This window comes from Enoplosus armatus, chromosome 20, assembly GCF_043641665.1.
Source record: "Enoplosus armatus isolate fEnoArm2 chromosome 20, fEnoArm2.hap1, whole genome shotgun sequence".
NCBI classification, from domain to species: domain Eukaryota; kingdom Metazoa; phylum Chordata; class Actinopteri; order Centrarchiformes; family Enoplosidae; genus Enoplosus; species Enoplosus armatus.
In genome coordinates, this window is record NC_092199.1 from 6,263,139 (window position 1) to 6,285,602 (window position 22,464).

At 42.1% G+C, this 22,464-nt stretch overlaps 1 protein-coding gene across 5 annotated transcripts in view; it reads right to left on the minus strand.

Moving 5' to 3' along the window:
* Positions 1-22,464, minus strand: part of nrxn1a (neurexin 1a) — a 51,537-nt gene that overhangs the window by 8,270 nt on the left and 20,803 nt on the right. For 2 of the 5 annotated variants that reach the window (XM_070927324.1, XM_070927322.1), the window contains 16 exons: positions 20,809-20,970; positions 18,729-18,800; positions 18,182-18,406; positions 17,675-17,822; positions 16,171-16,301; positions 15,398-15,650; positions 11,147-11,350; positions 9,927-9,953; positions 6,754-6,876; positions 5,930-6,311; positions 5,300-5,490; positions 4,384-4,557; positions 4,063-4,089; positions 3,017-3,136; positions 1,998-2,179; positions 831-1,002 (listed from right to left, as the gene is read on the minus strand). In XM_070927324.1, coding sequence (XP_070783425.1) covers positions 831-1,002; positions 1,998-2,179; positions 3,017-3,136; positions 4,063-4,089; positions 4,384-4,557; positions 5,300-5,490; positions 5,930-6,311; positions 6,754-6,876; positions 9,927-9,953; positions 11,147-11,350; positions 15,398-15,650; positions 16,171-16,301; positions 17,675-17,822; positions 18,182-18,406; positions 18,729-18,800; positions 20,809-20,970 — 2,593 coding nt within the window. Of the gene's footprint in view, positions 1-830; positions 1,003-1,997; positions 2,180-3,016; positions 3,137-4,062; positions 4,090-4,383; positions 4,558-5,299; positions 5,491-5,929; positions 6,312-6,753; positions 6,877-9,926; positions 9,954-10,001; positions 10,012-11,032; positions 11,047-11,146; positions 11,351-15,397; positions 15,651-16,170; positions 16,302-17,674; positions 17,823-18,181; positions 18,407-18,728; positions 18,801-20,808; positions 20,971-22,464 lie in introns of all 5 variants that reach the window. The other 3 variants (XM_070927327.1, XM_070927326.1, XM_070927325.1) reach the window with 2 other exon arrangements.

The following is a 22,464-nucleotide window of genomic DNA, read 5'->3' on the forward strand; positions in this document are numbered from 1 at the left end:
TAAGGAAGGCTTGATGTGCTAAGAGAAGAGGAGCTGAATTCATTATGTTTCCAGTGAGCGGACTCTTACTCTCTGTTCATTGGGTTTAATTTAAAGAGACATTTCAGGGGTTAACATCTGCAAGAGCACAGGGAAATAATTACAGCTGCCACATACTGCCTATATGACTGACTGAGTTTAGAGTTACATACAGGAAGAACCCTCACACACACCTCACAACAACTAGCATTTAGCATTTTAGCTATCAGCTAACTAAAGCCTGGACCTCATTGTGTTAAAGACTACTACCTACGATTACCACTTTAAATATAAAAACCAACAAATATAAAAACAAAGACAAAATACACTTTTTTCATTTTCTTATTTTTTCTCTCTAGTTAAACATTTAACTCAACATATGACATGTTTTTAAATTATTGTTTGTCCAAAAATGCACCAACTGTTATTATTTTCTTTTATGGTGAGAAAAACAATTGACACCTGAATTGAATATTTTCATAAATTACCTTTAACACTATTTAACAGGTCTAACATGACATAGCTGACTAATATACATTCTATTGTAATAACTATCTCATTTTATGGTTTAAAAAGTCATGTTTCATATCAGATCACACATATTTCATTTCAAACACAATAACATAAAACAAAAGCTGCAATTATATTTCTCAATCTCACTGTTTGAATATAAACATTGATAGGAACACTGATGTGATTCATCAATCAGGAGGTGGGTTGATTTGGACTAAGGTGTAGTTAGCTCTGTCCCAGGACAGGCAGTGCTGTGGTGGGTCAGTGGCTTGGGCTTATGTGGGCGGGGCAGGGCCTACCTGAGGGATAGCGCTCTATGACCGGCAGGTCGTCCAGTTGGAGGGTTGCATTGCCTCCGCTGCGGGTGAATCGAATTATGTGGTACTTCCCATCGTTGACAAACTTTGAGCTCTCCTCGATGTTGATGTCATCAGTGCCAACATTAAACACTACTCTAATGTTGCCTTTGTCCTGAGGAGGAGGAGAAATACCAAAATGCTTCATGAGGAATTTAATTGTTTTAAAAAAGGCAAGGATATTATTTTGTTTCATGTTTTTCAGTTTTCATGTATTTGTGCTCCCATGTGACTGCCTGGTTTTTGTGTTAAAGGGGAACTCCACCGACTTTCCACAGTCTGTTTACAGGTCTTGGGGAGTACTTCTGCGTATGATAAAAAAGTTGTATAAAACCAATTGTCTGTGGTTGAGTTGCATTGTGGGTAATGTAGGCGTGGAATAAAAAAGACAATATCATCCCTTTTGTTTAAAAAACTGTCAATTGTGAGTCCAATGATGTTATAGGAGTGCAATGCTAAATTGGTGGAGTACTCCTTTAACCTCTTTCTGCTGCCATTTTGTCCAGGTCTCTCTTGTAAAGAAGATCATATGACATATTTCAGGCAAATGATTGGTTAACGAGGCCACCCTGTCACTTTCACAAATACAAATACATATCCACATAATGAATAAATAAGTAGGATCAACCATACAGTATTACGGTTACAATCAGATGACAAACAAACACATTCAGGAGCTGAGAGCAGTCACTAAATCAAGTATTAGAAGTATGTAGGCCTACTGTTTTCTGTCTGATAACATTTTTAAGGCAGGAATATATTTGTCTAATTTGTTTAATTTCATATCAGACATGCAACATTACTCTGATCAATCATCATCAAGAAGAATAGATTTTTGAGTGATAGCCATCTGTGCAGGTTCTGCCATAATTGTGTAGTGTTTGGACATGAATAATAACATTCACACTGAATTCAACATGTCTTAAACTTCTTCAATGTGTGCATGCATTAACGCTAACAACTAGACGGATGTCAAGTGTCCATTCACTGCACTGGCTGTTGGCATTATTCAGACCTGGGACACACTTGGGACAGACCCAATGTAACTCATGGAAATTAAAATAAATAAATAAATGAATAAAGTGTTTGAATTTAAGGGTGTGTACTTACTATCTGCAGCTGAAGGTAGTCTCCCAGGCCAGATGCGCTGTCCACCCGGAGCAGAATGGCGTGTTTCTGTTGGGTGCTGAACCCAAGGGCGAGCCGGTCTGCCCTGGTGCTGGGACGTTCATTAGGGGGCCACGTGTAAACCACCACGCCTCCATCACGGCCAAAGATATAAGTGGTCCCAGCTGGCCCACACAGATATAAAATTTAATTGCAAACATGTCTATATGCCATAAACAGTGTTATCTATCATCAGAGGTTCCCTGCTGCAGAGGACACCCGGGCCTACTTTTTGCTAAATGTTTAATACAAAAGGGGCATATTGAAAAATAATAAAAAATAAACTCTAAAATGTCACAGTTGACTGGCCTTCCACATTGTTCCTCCTACAGGCTGAAAAAAAATCTGTATTTCCCAAACGACTTCTCAACATTACTGTAGGAGGCTGACTGCAATAACTGACTCATACAAATAACAGCATACAATTGTTTGACTCACTGAAGGATGACTAAATAATCATCAAGTATCTTGCTTGTAAGGCTGCTGTGGATAATTTAGTGTCAAAAGCTGGAAAATGTACAGAGAGAGACCAGGTTAGAATAACCCGACTAGACAGTGAGCAGGTAGCGTGTTTGTGCCACTTCAGAATCAACAGATGACAGTGCCCTCATGTGGTGGCTCTGATAAAATGCACACAAAAATGCCTTGATTCAGTGTTTGAAACCAAATCATCCAAGTAGACCTGCAGTTCTACACAAGGGTGAAGGTAGACTGGGTGTGTTTTTCTACGGTTTTGAGACATTTAGGCAGGACAAATGCTCTATGACCTACATACCCAAACTGACCTACTGAGTATTTGAAGGTTACACACACTATAACAATAGACTTTACTTGTATTTTTTAGATTTAAATATCAAAATAAGCTCATCCTACACTGTTGTAGCTGTCCACGCCATGAAAAACTGAAATATTTTGCAATCCACCTTGGTCTGAGAGAGAGAAAATGAAAAGCAAAGACTCACCATCATTGCACAGCGGCCCAGCATACGAAGTCATGCTGCAGTCACAGGTGAAGCCCTCCCACTGCTGCAAACAAACTCCCTGATTTGAGCAGGAGTCATCTTGACATGTAGTGCTGGGACCTGCAGTGAGAGACGTGGTGGGGTGGGAGGGTGCAAATGTTAGGAGGAAGATAAACGGACACACGTTTTTATATTTTGTCGGGAGCCCAAGGTGTTCACAACAGTATGCCAGTACAGAATGGTTATTTTTAGACCACATTTCCTTGGAACATTTTGCATTTTGAAATGGCCGGGTAGACTGTTGTGCTGCAATGGTGTTATGATTAGTAGTATTAGTAGAAAAAAATTGTGAGACTACGATGTTGTGGATAGACTCCCATTCTTTAGCTTCAGACTAACAGAAGAGGCTGGATGTAAACTGAACTGAAACTAAATTAGAATCTGTGATAATAGGTGAAAAGAGCCAACTGTGGAGAGCATGCAGGTGGTGAGGCTAGATGAGTGGGGAAAGGACAGGAGGAGGAGTTAAACATAAGAGGGCAGAGTTATGTTTAAAGGCCTTCATCTCAATACTCTTTCTTCAGCAGTCTTGCACCATTCTCTCCCTGCCTCGTGTTAAAACCACACAGGAGGAGAATGTCAAAGCTCCAAACTTAGTTCCCCTTCGTTGCACTTTTAACTCGAGGCGTGGAGTAAAGGGTGTGAAATGATTCACAAATGGAGTATTGAAGTTTAGGTTGGGAGTCAGTAGGAGGGGTTAGAGAGCATGCTGCTAGGCAACCCGGGTGGTGGAGCTGTGGTCAACTCAAGTCAAGCGGTGGTGATGTCACTACTGTGATGAAGTCACTATGGTGGCTAGGAGAGGACAGGTCACCTCTGACCTTTGACTCTGGATCACTGGGATCCACACAACACTGGACACCACTGGGTAGTTTCAACACACGCATACATACACACATACATACACGCACACACACGCACGCACTCACACACACATTTTTCCACCCTCACAGACGTGTCTCACATGCTCACACAAAGCGATATACCTTGCAAGTCAGCTTTCATCAATGTAACTTTTGTCAGCCAAACAAAAAAGCAAACAAGCAAATTAAGTTAGATGGTTAGTCAATGCACACAGATGCCTGTGAACTGCTGAAAGAGTGGAACAGAGAGAGAAACACAATGTGCAGAGAGACTGAGGAGGAGATGAGAAGAAAGAGAGTAAAATTTACATCTAATAGACCAAAAGCTGGGTTAGTGGGTTATCCTAATAACAGAGAGCATGAGTTAAATGAAAACTGAAAGAAAAAGTAGTAGGGACATGGGACCAGGACAGATCTGCTGCTTTCTGTATATTTGCACCTCACCTTCACAGCCTCTTTCTACTTGTCCCATGGTTACCAAGGCATCAGCCAAAAGGTCAGGGAGCCGGCCATTTAGATCAACTGTTGCTAGGCAACCCTGGAATCCCTCGCGGGAGTGGACCAGCTTGGGCAGTTCTCTGTACATCTCTTTGGAGATGCCCCCGATGTACAGGTCACCTGACGAAAAGCAACACAATGAATGGCAGCTTTATGAACCGAACACATTGCCAGACTGTATCATTGTCAGGGCTGCAACTAATGATTTTCATTATTGATTGGTCTAGCCATTATTTATAGCCATAATTGATTGGGGTTTTTTTTGTTTATAAAAGGTTGAAAAAAAGGTTGTTTTGTCAGACCAACAGATATAAAGAGAAAAAACAGAGAAAAGCTGAAAAATTGTTGCTCATTAATTTTCTGACCGACTAGTTCATTAAAAGAATAGTTTCACATTTTGGAAGATGCATTTATTCGCTTTCTTACTGAGAATTTGATTTGAAAATTGATGCCATTCGCATGTCTGTATAGTATATATGAAGCTACAGTCAGGATATGTATTTAGCTTAGCTTAGCTGGAAACAGGGGGAAACTGCTAGCCTGGCTCTGTCCAAAGGTAACGAAATCCACCATCACCTCTAAAGTTCACTGGCCAAGAAATTGTCTGGCACATAACCAAGGTTAAAACGTTTTTTGTTCAGATTAAACAAACAACAAAAGATACTATTATCATATTAATTAGTGAGCTTTAGAGGTGCTGGTAGCTTCATATTTATCATACAGACATGAGAGTGGTATCAATCTTCTCTCTATCTCTCTTATCTTAAGAAAGCGAACCTATTTCCCAAAATCTTCAGCATTAATCAGTATATGTTCATACTTTCTACTGCAATTGAGGTATAGCTTGTATTACTGAGCATACCCTTTAGGTCGAGGTTCTTGGCGCCCATGGTGGTCTGTGTGGTGACTTTGGTGTCAATCTTGACTGTGTGGAGATTGTTCGTGTCTCGGGATATGTGCACATTGTGCCAATGGTTGTCATTCAGGGGACTGTTAGAGTTGCCCTTGATTAGGTGTGCGCCGTTGCCCAGATCAGAGATGTAGTGTAGGTAGCTAGAAAGGGAACAAAGAAAGGAGAGAGGAGGGGTTTTAAAAAATGAGCAGAGAAATGGCAAATTAATCGTATTCATGATGAAGAACAACACAGGGTCATACACTTGAGGGCATTATGATCTGTCTTGTAGAAACGTAATTACAATAATAGAAAAAGAGCTGCTTGACTTGTGCATTTTTCATATTTGATATTTGATATTTCAGCCTTATAGCCAAGAACGTTCTCTTTTTTTATTAATCAAGGACAATGTTAACGGTAAATCCCAGTAGAAATGGCAAAACTGAACATGCACATGCATTTCTGCAAAACAGATATTACCATAAACACATATTTAAACTGCATATTCATTAATTTATAATGAATTTGATTGTTTTTACATATACTATTCTGAATGTGAATGTAATGTAAAAAACACACACTGTGCTTTGTCCAGCTCACCCTTTAACCAGCTCTACCACTATGAAGTCATTGCCGTCTCCCCTGTTGTAAAGAATAAGGCCGTCAGGGGATGTTGTCTTGAACTGCATGAAGAGATGCATGGAGTAGTAGGCCTGCAGCGTGGGCAGCGTGACAAAACTGGAGCGTGAGCGGAAGGTGACAGGGTCAGCCACGATGATCTTATAGCCAATAACAGCATTGAGCTCGCAGTAGTCGATGTCACCGTTCTTGCACAGGTCAATGTAGGGCATGCCGTTCAGCGTCAGGCCCTGAAGGTGGCCGATGAAATTGGAGGGCACGGCAGGCATGAAGCGCTTCTCCGTCACAATACCCGTCTCCACATTGTGGAACTCCAACTGGGTGTGGTCGCCCGCCATCTGACCTGGTGGTCGGGGGTAAACTTCAGAGGTGAGGGCTACGGAAAGTTGAGTTTCAAATGGAACTATTCAATACTAAAACTAAAACTAATCCTAATGCTTGTTTCAACAATTGAACTAACAGTGATGGACTGCTAGTGATAGATCTAACAGACACTATTACTAATATTATAACTAATGTAAATAGTGTAGTGGAGTACAGTTATGATCAAAATCACAATTCAGAGAGATTCTTTTTACTTACACAGGTACAGATATTCTCTAAAAAATAAATAAAAACCTTAATGTTGGTCTTAATAATATTTTGTTAAATAAAAACAAATACATACAAATACAAATATCATAAACAAGCAGATGTCTACACACAGACTCTGACCTGGGTAGAGTTTAGAAAGTGATTTTATGGTGAAATGCTAAAACAGGTATAAGTAATGCTGCTGTGGTTACCTTCAACAGGCTGCAGGTCGTCCACGGTGAGTTTGAGGCTCTTGCCACGCCGGACTACCCTCACCGTGTGCCACTCATTATCATTGAGGCCCGACCCCGCAAAGATGGTCTCTGGGCCTTTACCTACACATAGCCCAGAGCACCATTAACATAATGCACAGAGAGGTGGAGAGAGACAGATAGAGAGAAACAAAGGAGATAGAGATCCAGAGACAGAGACAGAAAAAGAAAAGAAGAAGAAGAAGAAGAAGAAGAAGAAGAAGAAAAAGAAGAAGAAGTAGAAGAAGTAGAAAAAGCCAGGCAGGTTGAATTCAAATTTAAGGACAGAAAGTGAGGAAATGGAGGGAAATAGCAGAGGGAAGGAGGAACCATACATATCCTGGGGAGACAAACACCTTCGTGTCAACACACTCCCTCCACAGATAGACAGACAGGTCTCTTTGCAGATACGCCAGCGAGACAGATGATGTGACACAGACAGACAGAAAGATTAACATAAATGGATGCCATGGGTGCCTAAGACGGAGACTGTGAGTCACAACAGGCCCACGCTGAGACAATCCATCTGTGGACAGATCACACCGCCATGATGACCACCCACTACCCACACATGCACAGACAGCACATTCGCACCCCCTTGACTCCTAAACTGCCCAACAACCCTCTCGCCCCCGCACATATAACATATACCCTGTATCTACACGCAGGATCTTTTTTTCCCACAAGAGCGCAATACTGCAGTGAGCCTCATGGTGGCACTAGACACACAGCGGAAGATCAGAGAGCTCTCCAAGGTGCTGATGTGCAGCAGAATGAAAGAAGCTGAGCTGTCCTCTCATGATGTCTCTCTCTCTCTGCCCGTCTACCGGCTCGGATCTTCACATAGTCGACTGCACACATTTGACAGACGGTCCGTTCCCAAAACCTCAGTGTCCCCTACTTCCGACTCACTACAAGCAACCCCACCAACCTTGAACACAACACCCACCATCCCCCAACACACACACACACACACACTCTCCCCTCACTCCTCCAAGCCTTGTTGGTTTGAGGAGTGCGAGTGAGTCTGCTTACGGTGACCTATAGGAGGTAATGATGGGGGAGGTGAGAAGTAAACTGACCCGAACGGATTCTGCTGCAGAAAATGTCAAGCATGCTACATCACTCATGGAGGTACGCAGGCAGGCAGGCAGACAGGCAGGCACGCACACACACACACACACACACACACACATACACACACAGGTAGAGAGGTAGAGAAAGAGGGGGTCAGGCATGCTCACATGCAAACATAATGAAACAAATATGAGAAGTCAATCAAAATGAATATGGCAGTGTGAAAATCATGTGTGTGTGTGTTTGCAAAGCTAAAAGAGTGCGTTCAGAGAGGACACAGGGTTCCCCTGAGGAGACTCAGCTGTGCTCTGGGCATGAGCATCTCATCCTGTTACCATGGATCACTGCCTAACACTGAGTGAAGGAGAGAATATGTGTATGTATGTGTGAGTTTATGAGTGTGTGTGTGTGTTTTTGCATATGCAACCAAATACTCAAAGAATGAGCAAACTGATGTGAGAGTGAGGCAGTGATCTGTGTCAACCTGGGAACAGGGAGAGGCACAAATACACACCAATAAACGCACAGACGGCGTCTCTCTCTCACACACACACACACACACACACACACACACACACACACACACACACACACACACACACAAGCACCTATTTTGGGTCAGTGCTAACGGTGTGTTCTGCAGCATGGTGAGCTATGTTTAATGTTGAGCTGCTACTGATCGCTGTGGCGGTCAGCAGACAGTCTGTGTTCTGTGCTGTTAAACCAAAAGACAACGAGGCGAGACAATTCAAACAGAAAGACAAAAGGGACTGTTTGTTACAATGGAAATACAATTCAAATCAAATGACATGAGCTATTGGAGATTATAAGAGCAGGATAATGAAAACAAAATGACAAAAAGCGTTTCATATTTCATTAGCTCCAAATAACAAATGGCTTTTCTGCTGGATAAGCCTCAATCTCTCCCATGCCGAGGCTTTTATTTGACTGCTGAGTGGACTATTTCTGTGGCGCCTGGCTGTTAAATACATTTTTTCTTTCCCTCGAATATAAGATGTATAATTTATTGTATGCACACGGTGTGCCAGAAAAGTGGCTGCCTACTGAAATGTTCATTGAGACAACCGGTCTAAAATTGGCCGACAGACATGCGGGATAGCAACAGCGCTGTGTGGCTAGTAGGGTTTCTATGGCAACTGCAGTCGTCCATTTCACCACCTCTTTGCCATCACAGAGCATTCGTCTCCCTCTCCCTCTCTCTCTCTCTCTCTCACTTTCTCTGTGGTCGTGACAGAGAGAAACTCCACGTGAGGGAATTAAACTTCATCAGGGATTCAGCTCCAACCACAGCAGCATGAACAGAAAACACACACATACTCACACAGGAAAACACACCCAGAAAACACACACACACACAATCATACATTAAGTACACTGAATGAAACACTACCCAAAATCCCTCATGTACAGTTTAGAGAGAAACAACAAGCAAACAAAGAAAGCAACCAGACAGACGTTGGGATGAAGGTGCGACAGAGAAAAACAGAGGGATAACACGTCTTTTGTCCCCGGCATGAAGGAGAAGTAATTACCCTGCAGCTCTGAGTTGCATTCATCCACCAGTTACCACTCTTTGCCTCTTTAGCTCTCACTTTCCAACACACCTAATTGTACCTGAACACCTTCTTTTTCTCTTTCTTTTTTTTCCTCCTCCCTTCAACCCCCACCGTCCTCTCTTCCGTCTATCCTTCTTTGCTAAAATGGCCGACCTGGAAAACCCTGACCCTCAGCAAAAATCGCACCACTCCTGTGGTGTATGTGAACATGCAGACACAAACACGCATATGTGCACCTTCCCTGTCCAACACACACATATATGCACACAGACACACTGTACAAATATATGTTGAATAAGGGATTATGATCAGATGGACAGACAAGACAAAGAGAGTGAAAAATAGTCAGACACATTAACAAAAACACACACACTACCGCGCGCACACACACACACACACACACACACACACACACACACACACACATACTGAGGAGGAAGAGGAAGGGGGAGGGGTTAGGTGAGATGGAGGATCACTTACTGGCTGTACAGTTTATCCTGATACAGTCTGGAGGGAGAGCAGAGCAGAGGGTTAATGCTGCACACAAACACATACTCTCCACGCCCTGGGGACGCACACATCGACACACCCTGCACGCACAAACACGCACACACACACTGCTGAGAAAACACACACTCTCCTTTGTCACAGGACCTCAAGCTGGACCGTGTATTTTCTTACAACAGTGTGTAGCAAAATGCAATTTCTGTGACTTCAATTTTGAGCCAATAAAGAGCAAAATCTGGACCAAGATGTGGTTGATCTTTACATTGAACAGTTAGATGTTAAGGAGAGCGGTGTGTCCCAGCATGAGCAGTGTGCTCATTGGCTGCTCTGGCCTGAGCGACAGTTTCAGTCACCAATCAAAAGCACCAGGAGACTGAAATGGGTCATGTGTGTCAGTTTGTCTGATGACATCGAACACATCCCATAATTTTTGTCGCCCATCCAGAGCACAAATCTCCGCAAATAGTCGGAAGATTCAGCCCCATTATTATATATACATATATATTTTACCCATGATGCCTTGGTGTGTCGTGTGGCGTCAACCACAGAAAAGACGCGGCTGCAGACAACCAGAGACCAACACATGCACCCCTCTGTTAGTCTATGTGTGATAGCGTGTGAATGTACTTGAATTCATGTGAAAGTACTGTAAACGAGTGAGGATGGAAATGTGTTCAGCAGTTGAACTGAGGAGAAATGTACAAAAAGCAGAAAGGGATGTGCTTTTCCTGCAGTTATGTGTGGAGTGTACTATTTGTGTGTGTTTGTACAGTCTGTGAGTTTTTGTGTTGATTGTTGAAGGTGTTAGGGATGCACAGGTCCACTGGGAGTGAGCAGAGAATGCAGCTTGAGGCTTGACCCTCTGTTCAACACAAAAACAATGCCACTAACCCTCAGTTGTATATATTTGTGTGTGTGTATATTCAAAGATAAGCTGTATATGAACCATGAGGTCAATCAAAATGCTAAAAAGCATGTACCAGAGCCTGTGAAACACATGTCTTGAATGTACTGAGTATAAACACTGAAACAGAATTATCAGATTTATACTTTCTAGGGAAAATATATTATTAATCAACATTTAATGACATTCCTATGCAAGAAATAGCCACGAGGCCAGTATCAGCTGCATTCCCCTGACAGGTAATTAAAATAATGTTTGAGAATGTACATGTTTGTGTGTATGTGTGTACCTAGATTGACAGTGAGTCGGACGCGGCCCCCATCCAGCTCCAGACGAAGGGTGTCTGCGGAGTTACGGGATGTGGTTGCCATGAGAACGCCATAGGCCCGCTGGGAGCGAAAGCGTAGCGAGACGTCCTCCGCCTCAGTGTGCATCGCCACAGGCAACTGCACCTTCATAAACTTACTGCCGTCATACGACAGGATAGTCGCATCTGTACAAGACGTGCAGAGAGATAGACAAGAAGCGAATGAGAGAGGGAGGGAAGAAGTGAGAGACAGGCGGAGGAAGACGGAGATGGTGGTGGAGGAGAGTGAGGTGGGTGGAAACAAGAAAAAACAAGAAAAAGAGTCAGACAAGATTGACAAGGAGAAAACACGAGGTGGGAGGAGACAAAGGCAATTTTGACGTTGAGTGAATCATATTTAAACATGACAAAGTATGTTGCAGCGTGGCTACACTCCCTTGCCACGTCATCTTGAAACTCAAAACCTGCTTCCTACAAAAATTACCCCATCACTTTCCACCCTTTATTCATCATCACTCCCTCAAAAGAGGATGTAAAAATAGCCGCAGCTGGTTGGCTGGCCCTATTATCCGGTTAAATCAGAATGCATGGCGATGAGTGTGTTAGCCACTGTCGCTGACATCCCAGACCCTGGAGTCATAATGTAACAAGCTCAGGTGATCCCGCTTTAATGTCTTTTGCATACTCATTTACATATTCATAATCTTCTCTCCCTGCTACCTGCTGGGGCCAATCCCCGACCGCTAAACTGTTTACCTCCGAGGACCCTGTTTTTTATTGGCCAATTACATACACAGCTAAACACACTCTCCATGTCTCTGTGCCTTTATCTCTCCCTCTCTTCCTTCTTCTTATATCTCTCCATTCCAGTCCTCCTTCACTTTCTCTCCCTTTCGCTCTCCCTGTTTCCGTGGGAGACGGTTGGAGCCAAGGCAAAAACAAGAGAACAGGAAGAGAGGGAGGCCTCATGAATACTGATGAGCTGAGAAGGAGGGAAAGAGAGAGATAGTGTGTGTATGTGTGCGTGCATGTCAGAATAAGTGAGTGAATTTAAGTGTGAACAGAGGAGGGTTTAGTAAAGTGAGAGCAGGGGGAGAGAAAATAGGGACAGAGCAAGACAGAGAGAAAGGAGGGGGGAAAAGGGAGAGAAGCTCTTGGCTAAAATGCAAATGAACCCTCATTAACTTGAGGAAAAAAGGAGGTGGTTGGCCTGTTATATCACAGATAACATAACTAACAGCTACATACACACCCGCCGTAGCACACTCGAACACACACACGTGCACACATTTCTGATAAGGGAGACAGCTGACTAAATTTTCCTCACCACGGCACCTGACTCACTACCAGGCAAATGGAACAGGGAGGGATGGTGAGAAGTAAGTATGGAAGCCCATTTATGCCAGGAAATGAAAATAAAAAAATGCAATGCACACTGGACGTGTTTCATACAATCGCATCATTTGAAACATGTAGCACACACCAGATGTACCACACACGTCGGGCCAAAATATGCAATCAGCTAGTTGCCCGATTGGGCCAGTGCTCAAAAAAGTAAAATAAAAATAATGTGATCATTTTCCAGATATCGCTTTCCAAGCGACGTTACTACTCTGCCCTGCCAGTGTCTGACTGCGATATTCTATATATTTGTTGCTGATCCCATGAAAAAACTGAAACCAACAACATCTCAGTCCAACTTTCCTAGCCTGTCTGAGGCCCCGAGCCCACTGCTTCCTACACAAGACATAAATCTTTGAAAATGGGTCACAAATATATAGTTTCATTTCTAAAAAGGTCTCAGTAATGTCCTAAAACAGCTGGGCACTGTTGTTTTTTTAGCAAATGTGACTCAAACAGGAGTGACTAGTGCATTTGTTGGACTAGCACACTAATGAGTATTTATGGCAGCAGGATGGTGTATGTGGGACTGATTCAAAATAGACTACTGTTCATATCAACCTTTGGCTACACAGACAATACTTGTTAGTAGGATAAATCTATTGTTGGTTTTGGTCTTTTCATGGGATTTGCTGACAACAAGAAAAATATAGAATATCACGAGACATGATAAAATTGCTGCTTTTCAGGACAGTTGATGCTGTGAATTAGGCAGTTGAAGTGTTACTATATCATAATTATGATTGGTCATAATATTGACTTAGTATCTACTAATTTTGACTTAAAGAGTCAAAACGTCACTTCGTTTCACAGTTCATCCTGTAATCTTGACGTGGTTTCTCATATTTTCATTTAGTATCCCATAATTTTGACTTAAAAACACATTTTTGACTTCTTATTCAATTACTTTGATTTATTAGCTCACCATTTGGACTGAGTTCTCATTATTATTGACTCGTAATTTGGACTTTCTTTCTCATAATTCTGACACATAGTCAATCCTCAAAATCCTTATTAAGAGTTAGAGATTTGAATATTCTTTGTTAGTAGTATGAAAAATTAGGCTGAAAGATTACAGAATTTGGTTTTCTTTTCCTCGCAGGAATGGGTTTCCATCGTGAAAGCAGGACAGCAAGAAAATGATTTAACCTACCAGTGTGAACAGCAGCAAGCGAGCAGAAGGAATGAACTGAAAATGTGCTAAGAGATGTGGAAATGTGTCGCTAGAAATATGTGCGTGTCTCTCTACAAAATAAAAATTCATCCTGGAGCCAGAGCGTGGCGACCATCTTTGTTCATTAAAGAAGAGAGAGGGGGAACAAAGGAGGGAGTGAGAGAATGAGGGAAGAAAAAAAAAGGGAGGGAGAAACCGCAGGTAGAAGGCGTAAACATGGCCAATCACTCTCTCCATCTGCTTCTCCATCTGTGCTTCCTTTAATCCACTGAACCACCAGTTAGTGACCCCTCAATGCACACAGAGAGGGATGAAGAAAGATATAGAGGATAGGAAGACAGAGCTGAGGGAAAGTGAGAGGGTGCATTGCTATGATAAACATACGCTGCGGATGTTTGTCCTCCGAAATAAAACATTTTCATATCAACAACTTTCACAAAGTGTGTGTGTGTGTGTGTGTATGTGTGCGTCTATATCTCCTTTTAGATGATAGTACAATCATCACTTGAGACGCGTCAGCAGTTGTGGCACAAACAACATTTCTTCTCTTTTCCTTGTCTGACTCCATCTCGCTTCTTTCAACAGGCCTGTATCAGTCCCTCTGCCAATCTTCCCTACTTTCCATTTCTCCCTCGGCCTGAATTCATACCTTTTCTCATAACTCTCTCTCTCTCTGTGTCAGATTTTCTACTCCCTTCTCCCATTCCTCCTCATCTCCTCACCTGCTGTCATATGGCGGTTCCAGCCCGGTGGTTCCACCCTCCTCTGTCACAGCTCCTGCTCCCTGCTTTCTGCACATTTCCTCTCCCATCGATTCCCATTCTCTATATCCATAACGGCCCAAAAGTCCTGTCTGCAGCTCTGCTTCCCTCCACCTTGCCTCTTTCACTCGTTTGATCCTCTCCTTTCCCTGCCTCCATCTTACTACTCCCACTTTCACACAGAAAATTTGTGTTTATGAATAAAAAAAGATACAGATAGAAAAGCTGCACTATTTATTTTTCATTGTTTTCTCCTTGCCCTTATTTTCTATCTCCACCTCTCTCTACCTACTTTCTACATCCTCTTTTCATTTTCACCTTCCTATTCTCCATCACCAGGGACGTAATGGAGGATAAACTCACCTAAACTCAATTTGCAAGTCTTTTTATTCGAATAGTTTAGCCACATTTTTATCTGCTATAAATCTTTATAAGGGTACCTTTTCAGTGTAAGTACTTTCAAACTAATGTAATCTGTTAGGATGGGCCTTCTAAGGGAAAAAAAACATAACTTAAAGGTATAATGAATAAAAATTTTATTGCCCATTCTAACTGATGATCATAATATATTTTCAGCATTTGAGTTATTTCTGACTTTAAAACTTCAGACTCTCCACCCCGTACCATCTGTCTTCTGTCACTCATCCCTTTGGCATTACTCAGTGTTCTCAAGCCAAAACGCAAATGACAAAGCTGTCATTATGACTGTATTTTGCATCATGACATATTATTAATTTTTCACAAAAAGTTGCTGTTTAGTGACTGTAATTAGCCAGCTTACTCATCTCTATTGTGAAAATGTGACTTTAGCATTCATGTCAATTACTATACAGGCTGCCAAAAGTCCCGTTGAAGTGTTTTCTCGTCCTCTCCCACCTCCCACCACGTCATTCTCACCTCTCTCACAGGAGCGTCCCAGGTATCCTGTCCCAGAGCAGTCGCAAACATAGCGATTCCAGCCCTCCCTGCAGATGCCGTTGTGCTGGCAGGGGTTGGACAGGCACTGTTTGGGCGGCTCTCTGGAACACGAGGGCTTCACCCCCACCGCCCTCTGGGCCTCGGCCAGCCTCCGGATGTCTTTGCTCTGCCCGTCCACAAACAGGTCTCTGATGCAGCCCACGTAACCGTAGTTCAACAGAGCCGTCCACACCTGAGAAAGAGGCCACCAGTGTTAAGTAGTCTCATTGGAAGGATCAGTGTTTGGTGGTAAACTAAAGTCAAAATTGAATCATGTTTTAAGTAGCTTGTTCAAAGCACAGTTAAAAGCTAGAACTGCCAACTAGACATTTTCTAATACCTTCATGTTTTGTTTATTTATTCCTTACGCTCGTTGCTTACGTCACAGGATCAAATTCATTTTTAATATTACCTCTTCAATCAATCACTAGACAGCTTGTAAAATCCGTTCATAAAACAAAAGTCAATCAAATAACAAAAATAAGAAGAAATGCCCGTCACACATTTCTAGACCTCAAGGTCTCAACTTACTATAATGTAAGACAAGGAAATTCTACCATTTGAGAAGCTAGAACCATCAAATGTTTGACACTTTTGCTTTAAAATGATCAATTATCAAAACAGTTGACAATTAATTTTCTGCTGATCAATTTATCGACTGATTGTTGCAGCTCTAATATCAAAATTAGTAGTCATACTGTAAACATACAAACCTCTGTAGGGAAGATGAGTCCAGCACGATCCTCAGGTAGTCCTCCGAGGTACAAAGTGTCATCCAGGTCCAGGATCTCACTGTCTCCCGGAGCCGTGTACGCTGTTCTTACACTGTTCACCGAGATGGTTCCTGGATTCACCGTGAGACATCAAAACAACTTCAGTAATCGTTATGACCTTCAATGTGAACATCCTCATCACAATCAACACTCTCATCACCGCCACCATTATGACTACCATCATCGTCATCCTTTCCCCTCTTTGTACTCCTCCTCCTCCTCCTTCTCATCATCATCATCATCATCACCATCATCACATCCATCACTCATCAATGCTATAATCAGAAGCAATGGAAATTCAAAACTACACAGATCATCGGTTAGAGCCTTCAAGTCCATGTGTGTTAAAAAATGTCACCAATAAATCATTAATACATTCATTTTTAGAGGTTGGTACAGTTACACTAAACAAACAAACCTCCCACTGAGAAGACTGGCAGCCTCTGCTGTGTATTTCAAGACTGTAATTAACACTGACATGCAAACTATAACCTAATTGGCATCAGACTAAAACCATTAAAAATCCTGGTAATAGATATATGATTTCTGTCATTTGGGTCATGTTGCGCGGTCGTGTGGTAAAATAAATATAAAAAAAGGATGTAACATTTGTGAAAGACAACAAAAGGGACTGTTTAAGTATGTTTTATATATCTATCCACAGGAAGCATGGGTTTAATGGCAAATGTGGCCATAACTTAAAACGTTAACAGCACTACCAGTAGCATGATAAAGAGGCAACCAATTGATTGAATTATAGTCCCAGTTTTGTGGTAATTGTACCCTCACAGTATAATAGATTTGACAGTGCTACAGTATATTGATTGTGTTAAAAATTGTCTATTCAGCACCCTTAAAATCAGTTTCAATAACCTCAGTTTGAATTAAATACAGACAGCAGGCAGATGGCAGCCAAATGTCCTTGCTAGGCTTGTGCTTACTATAAAATGTTGAAGTGCTATCTCGCCTTCTTGCATAATCACTGAACTTTGAACGCTGATATTGTGTAAGACTTGTTATTTCCAAGATATTGTGTAAAACTTGTTATTTCCAAGATATTGTGTAAAACACTCACCCTGACCTTAAGCCCAAAACATGAGCATCCTGTTATGACTTGGGACAAATTGCCAAGCCATAGCAACCGCCCCACAATACAACACTGAGTGGAAAATGAAACATGGGGTTACAACATCATGGAAGAGCGACTCAAGAAGTTGTTCACTATGTTTACTTGGAAGGAAACTGTATGAAAGGACCTGACTTTCTATATGTATTCAGTTGCTCTGCAGACCAACTCAGCTTTTGTTATCTAATAAACAAAAGTCTCTTGCATTGGAAGATCTCCGTCTACTGCTATTGATTTCCAACACATTATCCACCTCTTCCTACTTGTCAACCTCTGTGGTCAGGGTTTGCATCAGAGTTGAGAGAGCAGTGAGTGTACCTGAGCGTCCGTCCCTCTGGAAGTCCACATGATACCATTCTCCGTCATTGACCTTTCTGTCGATAGCCTTGGTCTTGGTGGTTCCTGAGCCCATGTCCAACAGCAGGTACAGGTGCCCATCCAGCATCTCAATGGCAAAAAAATCCACCTGTAGGTCGAACAGACACATCATCAGTATTCTGTAAAAAGCAAGGACATTGATGGCTAGCAATAAAAATGCAAATTATAGCTGCCAGTTACAATAAAGGTGATTGGGCTCCAGTCTACCAATTTATAATCAGGTTCTTTGTGTAATGCCGTTCAGTTTTAGTGGAAATTAGTAAACCTATACATTTTTGGAAAGTACATAGATCTCAGACTTGTGGGAAATAGGGATTTCTAGATTGCTTTCTAGTTGCTCTGCACTGCTGTGTTTAAGTACAGTCTCACAGAGCTGCTAGCATGGCTATAGACCGTTAGTCTTGTTTCTTTTAAGTTTTCCTTTAAAATATGTGTTATATTTGTCACCTTGACTGTAGGAGGCGTGCGTGGGTCCTTGCGTTGCAGCTGTCGGGGTTTTCCGTGGCTGAAAAGCATCAACCCGTTTGGCTCAGTGGTCCTGAAGTCGAACGAGATCGATCCCGCCTTCTTCGCTGTCCACTTACTCAGTGCCACAAAAGACTCTGGGGTGTCAAAGGTCACGGGGTCCAGCGTGGCCACACTCTCGCACTTAAAGGACACCACCCCACTTACCTGGGGGAGGTAGAAGAAAAATAAATGTTTAGGGGGTTTAAGCATTAAAAAAATGGGTTGTTAAACTGAGTGAATATCAAGACCAAAATGGTTCCTTTGTAGTCTGGGACTGAAATAAAGCCAGTTGCTCCCAGCTTTGAACTGACTAAAAGACAAAAGCTTGAGGCTACCTCTCAAAAATATAATCCCATTTACTTATAATTCCTACAGTATAAGCCTTGCAGGGCCTGACAGAAGGTTGTGGTACAAAATGATGTCTGTGTTCTGTATATAAGAGGATAATGTGTTGTCTGGCTCAAGTTGTACATGCAGAAGTGCATACCTTCATCTTTGGGTCTCCCTGTTTGGCCAGTCTAGACAGCTCCAATCGTACATCATTGTTCTTGTAAACCACCTTCAGGGGCGGGGGTTGAAGGGAAAAGAATGAAACATTAATTTACATTTGGATTAAATGAAAAGAAGCCTTTGTTTGGTCAATAGATGTACCCTTTTCTTGGATTCCTTTCAAATACTTCTGGCACAGAATGGGACTAGTGTGATTTTTCCTTATTTAACCTTAATGTCTCACAACAATAAGCAAAAAAATAAAGCAAACAGAATAAGACACGCTTTGATTAACCTTTTCAGAAGTAAAGAAAAGAAGAAAACAGTGAAGAGATAAAGGTGGGGACAAAACACTTTAAATATGACCAGACATCCATTAATCTTTCAACGCAGGAAACTTTTGTTTTATTCAAGTGTTTTGGTATTTTTATATGAAAGTGACACCCTTTCGACGAGCGAGCCGCTACAGCCTCATATTTTGATAACTCCCATTTGTCCCTGCCACTTGCATGATCGCCTTTACTCTTTCACTCTTCTACCCTTTTCTGTTTCTCTCGTTCCATTCCCTGACACAGTACGCTCTCTGACTGAGCAGCATGAGTGTAAAGAGCATGCTTGTGCTGAGCATTTTGATGTCGAGAGAGACCAGCACACACAAGCTCTGCTTTATTAATCCAGACCTCCTTCTATGACCCGTGAGCAACTTGGCAACATCGCAAAATTTCTCGTCTGCATTAGCTTTTCACCTGTGTTTTTAAAATTTTATATGTCATGTGTTTTTGTGTCTGTGTGTAGGGCAATGAGGGTGATTCTTGAATATATGCAAAATGGTGTTAGCATGTGTGTGTGCAGGAATGTGGCTGCGCCGCTTCAAATGCACAAAATTGTTACAGCCGTGATCATTCATGCGCGTGATTCACTGCATACATCTTAATTTGCTCGCACGGATTATCATATCATCGTATTAAATATGTAAATGTGCCAGTGGAGGGTTCACTTTGACAGCGGCAGCCTCGTTTAAACACCATCAGTCTTAATGAAGCAACACAGAGCGCATTCACCACTGATACAGATAGCTCTCTGTTTGGCACATCATCTGTCGGTTTGTTTGGTTGTTTGTTTATGCCTCTGTGTGAGTCTGTGTGAATGAAAGTGAGACTGGGTGCGAGGATGTACTTGGGAGTTTTGTTGTGTCAGGTGCTGTGTATGCATATGTATGTTTATTTGTGTTCGACTATTTTTGGCTGTGCATGCTTTAGTGGGTGCATTCCTGCTCAGGTATGCGCATGCACACATCTGTGAATACATGCTAAGATTATTTATTTATTGTTGATCGCTTATGTGTATATACTAGTGCATTAGTGTGTTTTCATCAGTGTGTCATGTGAGTTTTTGTTGTTGCAGTGTTGTGGCCCATTTCAAGCACAGCGGATGGATGGAGCATCTCTGTGGCGTAGCTAATTAGCATGTTAGTGCTTAGTGCTGTATCTACTCCCTCAACGACACTCATCACTGATTCTCTCTGATGCTGGGGAGGGTGTGTGTGTCTGGGACTGTTTGTGTGAGTCTGCCAAATGGAAGCATTTCGGTGTGTGCGTGCGCTAAAATGTTTGCGTGATGCGTGATAGAAAGGGAAGGGAGGACGAGAGAAAGAAAACAGAGAGAAAAAGATCAGTGTTTCTTAAAACTTGAGAGTGAATATAAATCTGTGCAGCAAGAGTGTATGAACTAGGAAATAATCAAATTCATTCATTCATGGTCTTTCAGTGCAAACATATTGTAAAGAAACGTGGAGATTATAAATAATAAATAATAATAATAATTCTGAGCAAATTGTAGCTAAAAACTAACAATATTAGTTATGTTAAGATGTTGTCTTACACGTGTGCAGAGTTTTATCTGATATAAAGCAGTATGAGTATTTTATACGTGAATTTGCAAACACTTTCCATATTGCAATATATGTCGATACCGGAAAAATAAGCCTATTAATATATTTTTTTCAACACATACTGCCAAGCATAAATGTTTTCTTTGTGCAGATATACACACACAAGTAAATCATGCATGCATCCCACCTCTTTGAGACAGCCCATGAAGTTATTGCTGACTGGAGAACCGGGCAGGTCAGCTGTGCTGGGGCTTCCTCCCACATAGAAGAAGTCGTCAGAGCCCAGCATGGTGTAGTCCTCCTGGGTGTAGCCCGTGGTGGTCAGGATGCCGTCCACAGAGATGGTCACCTACACAACAAAGCACAGGGAAAGGACACGCTATATACTCACACCAAATGCAGCGCTAAGCGCTAGCTAGGCGCTGACCAGCCAAATTAGCCCCCGGTACTCTGGTAACCAATGTGTATGCATTCTGGTGGGGAGAAGGCCTGATTGGTTTGGGGAATTGGCTAGTTGTGCTGTTGGGACTTTGATTTGGTGTGATTGGATCAGTGTGGTGTAATTGGGTAGTGCTGCTTCTTTCCTTTGCTGGTATTACTGACGTTAGAAATATGTTGCTGTACACTCCTAAACGCCACTCACTCACTCTGTCTTCAGTTAGTAATACACTCTGTAGCCCCATCTACCACTTGTACACTCTAACTGCAATCAGACTATGTGATCTGTCTGCTTCTGCCTGCCAACAGCAGTAAGTCTATTGTACAGAATGACGACTAGATCCTGTGTGTGATTAATATAGATTTACTGATACCAAAAGCTTCGAGACCACCACTGGTGGATTGTGACTCCACACTCTCACTTCAGAGCCAGTCTGTTAGTCTGTCATTGACTTTACAAAACAGACTAAACCAACAAGATTTGTGCAGTGCTGCATTAAAAGACTAGGCTCGTCTTCTATGTACCCTAGTTCAACCTTTACATTAAACATTCTCCTGCTGCTTTATACTATGCAAATGCAAATTTGTTTTACTTCCTACTATACTAACAACAACTTTCCTTAATGCTCCACCTAAAGTGACCCTGTTGCTGGTGTTAATAATAATTTAACCAGCCCATTCTGCTGTATAATAGCCTCTATGGGGGCTTTTAGCCTGCACTGGTTGCCAACCCTGTCACATGTCAGTCACAGTTAGTGGTGTGTTATCACCCTGAAATTCTACAGTACATTAAAGACCATGTTCGACTACCCATAAAGGTTGTGAACTCTTTACTTTCCCACTACAGCAAGTTCCCTCTCACTGATGGTGCTTATCATTGCTGGGCAAACTTGCCCAGCCAGGCAGGTGTTAGTAAAGTCTCTGCAGGCTTCTTCGTGCTATACAGCAGGTGTTAGTACTATTTACTTGTTAGTATTTGTTAGTTGTTGCACTGCTGGCAGCCACAGTAGTGCTACTTGTGTCAGGCAAAGCTGTGTTGGATTACTGAGGTTAGGGTTAATGATTTCAATGCTGTTAGTAGTTGTGATGATGTTATGTTATTGTGTTGTTAGGGTGAGTTGTGATGATGGTGTTAGTTAGTTAGTATGTGGTCTGGGGGGTTTTTGTTAGATCAGCGAGTCTGAATGAGATGACACATGGACGAACACACACATATTGATGTACACACACACGCACAGGTGTTAGATGGGTTACGGCTCATTCCACACATACACACGCACATAAATATATAAACATGCAGCCTGTTCCTCTCTCTGCATGCAACCACTGGCAAAGAGGACACAGTAGATAAAAAAAAACGACAGGATGAATCAGAGGCACCATGGTGAACATGCAGTGGCAGAGT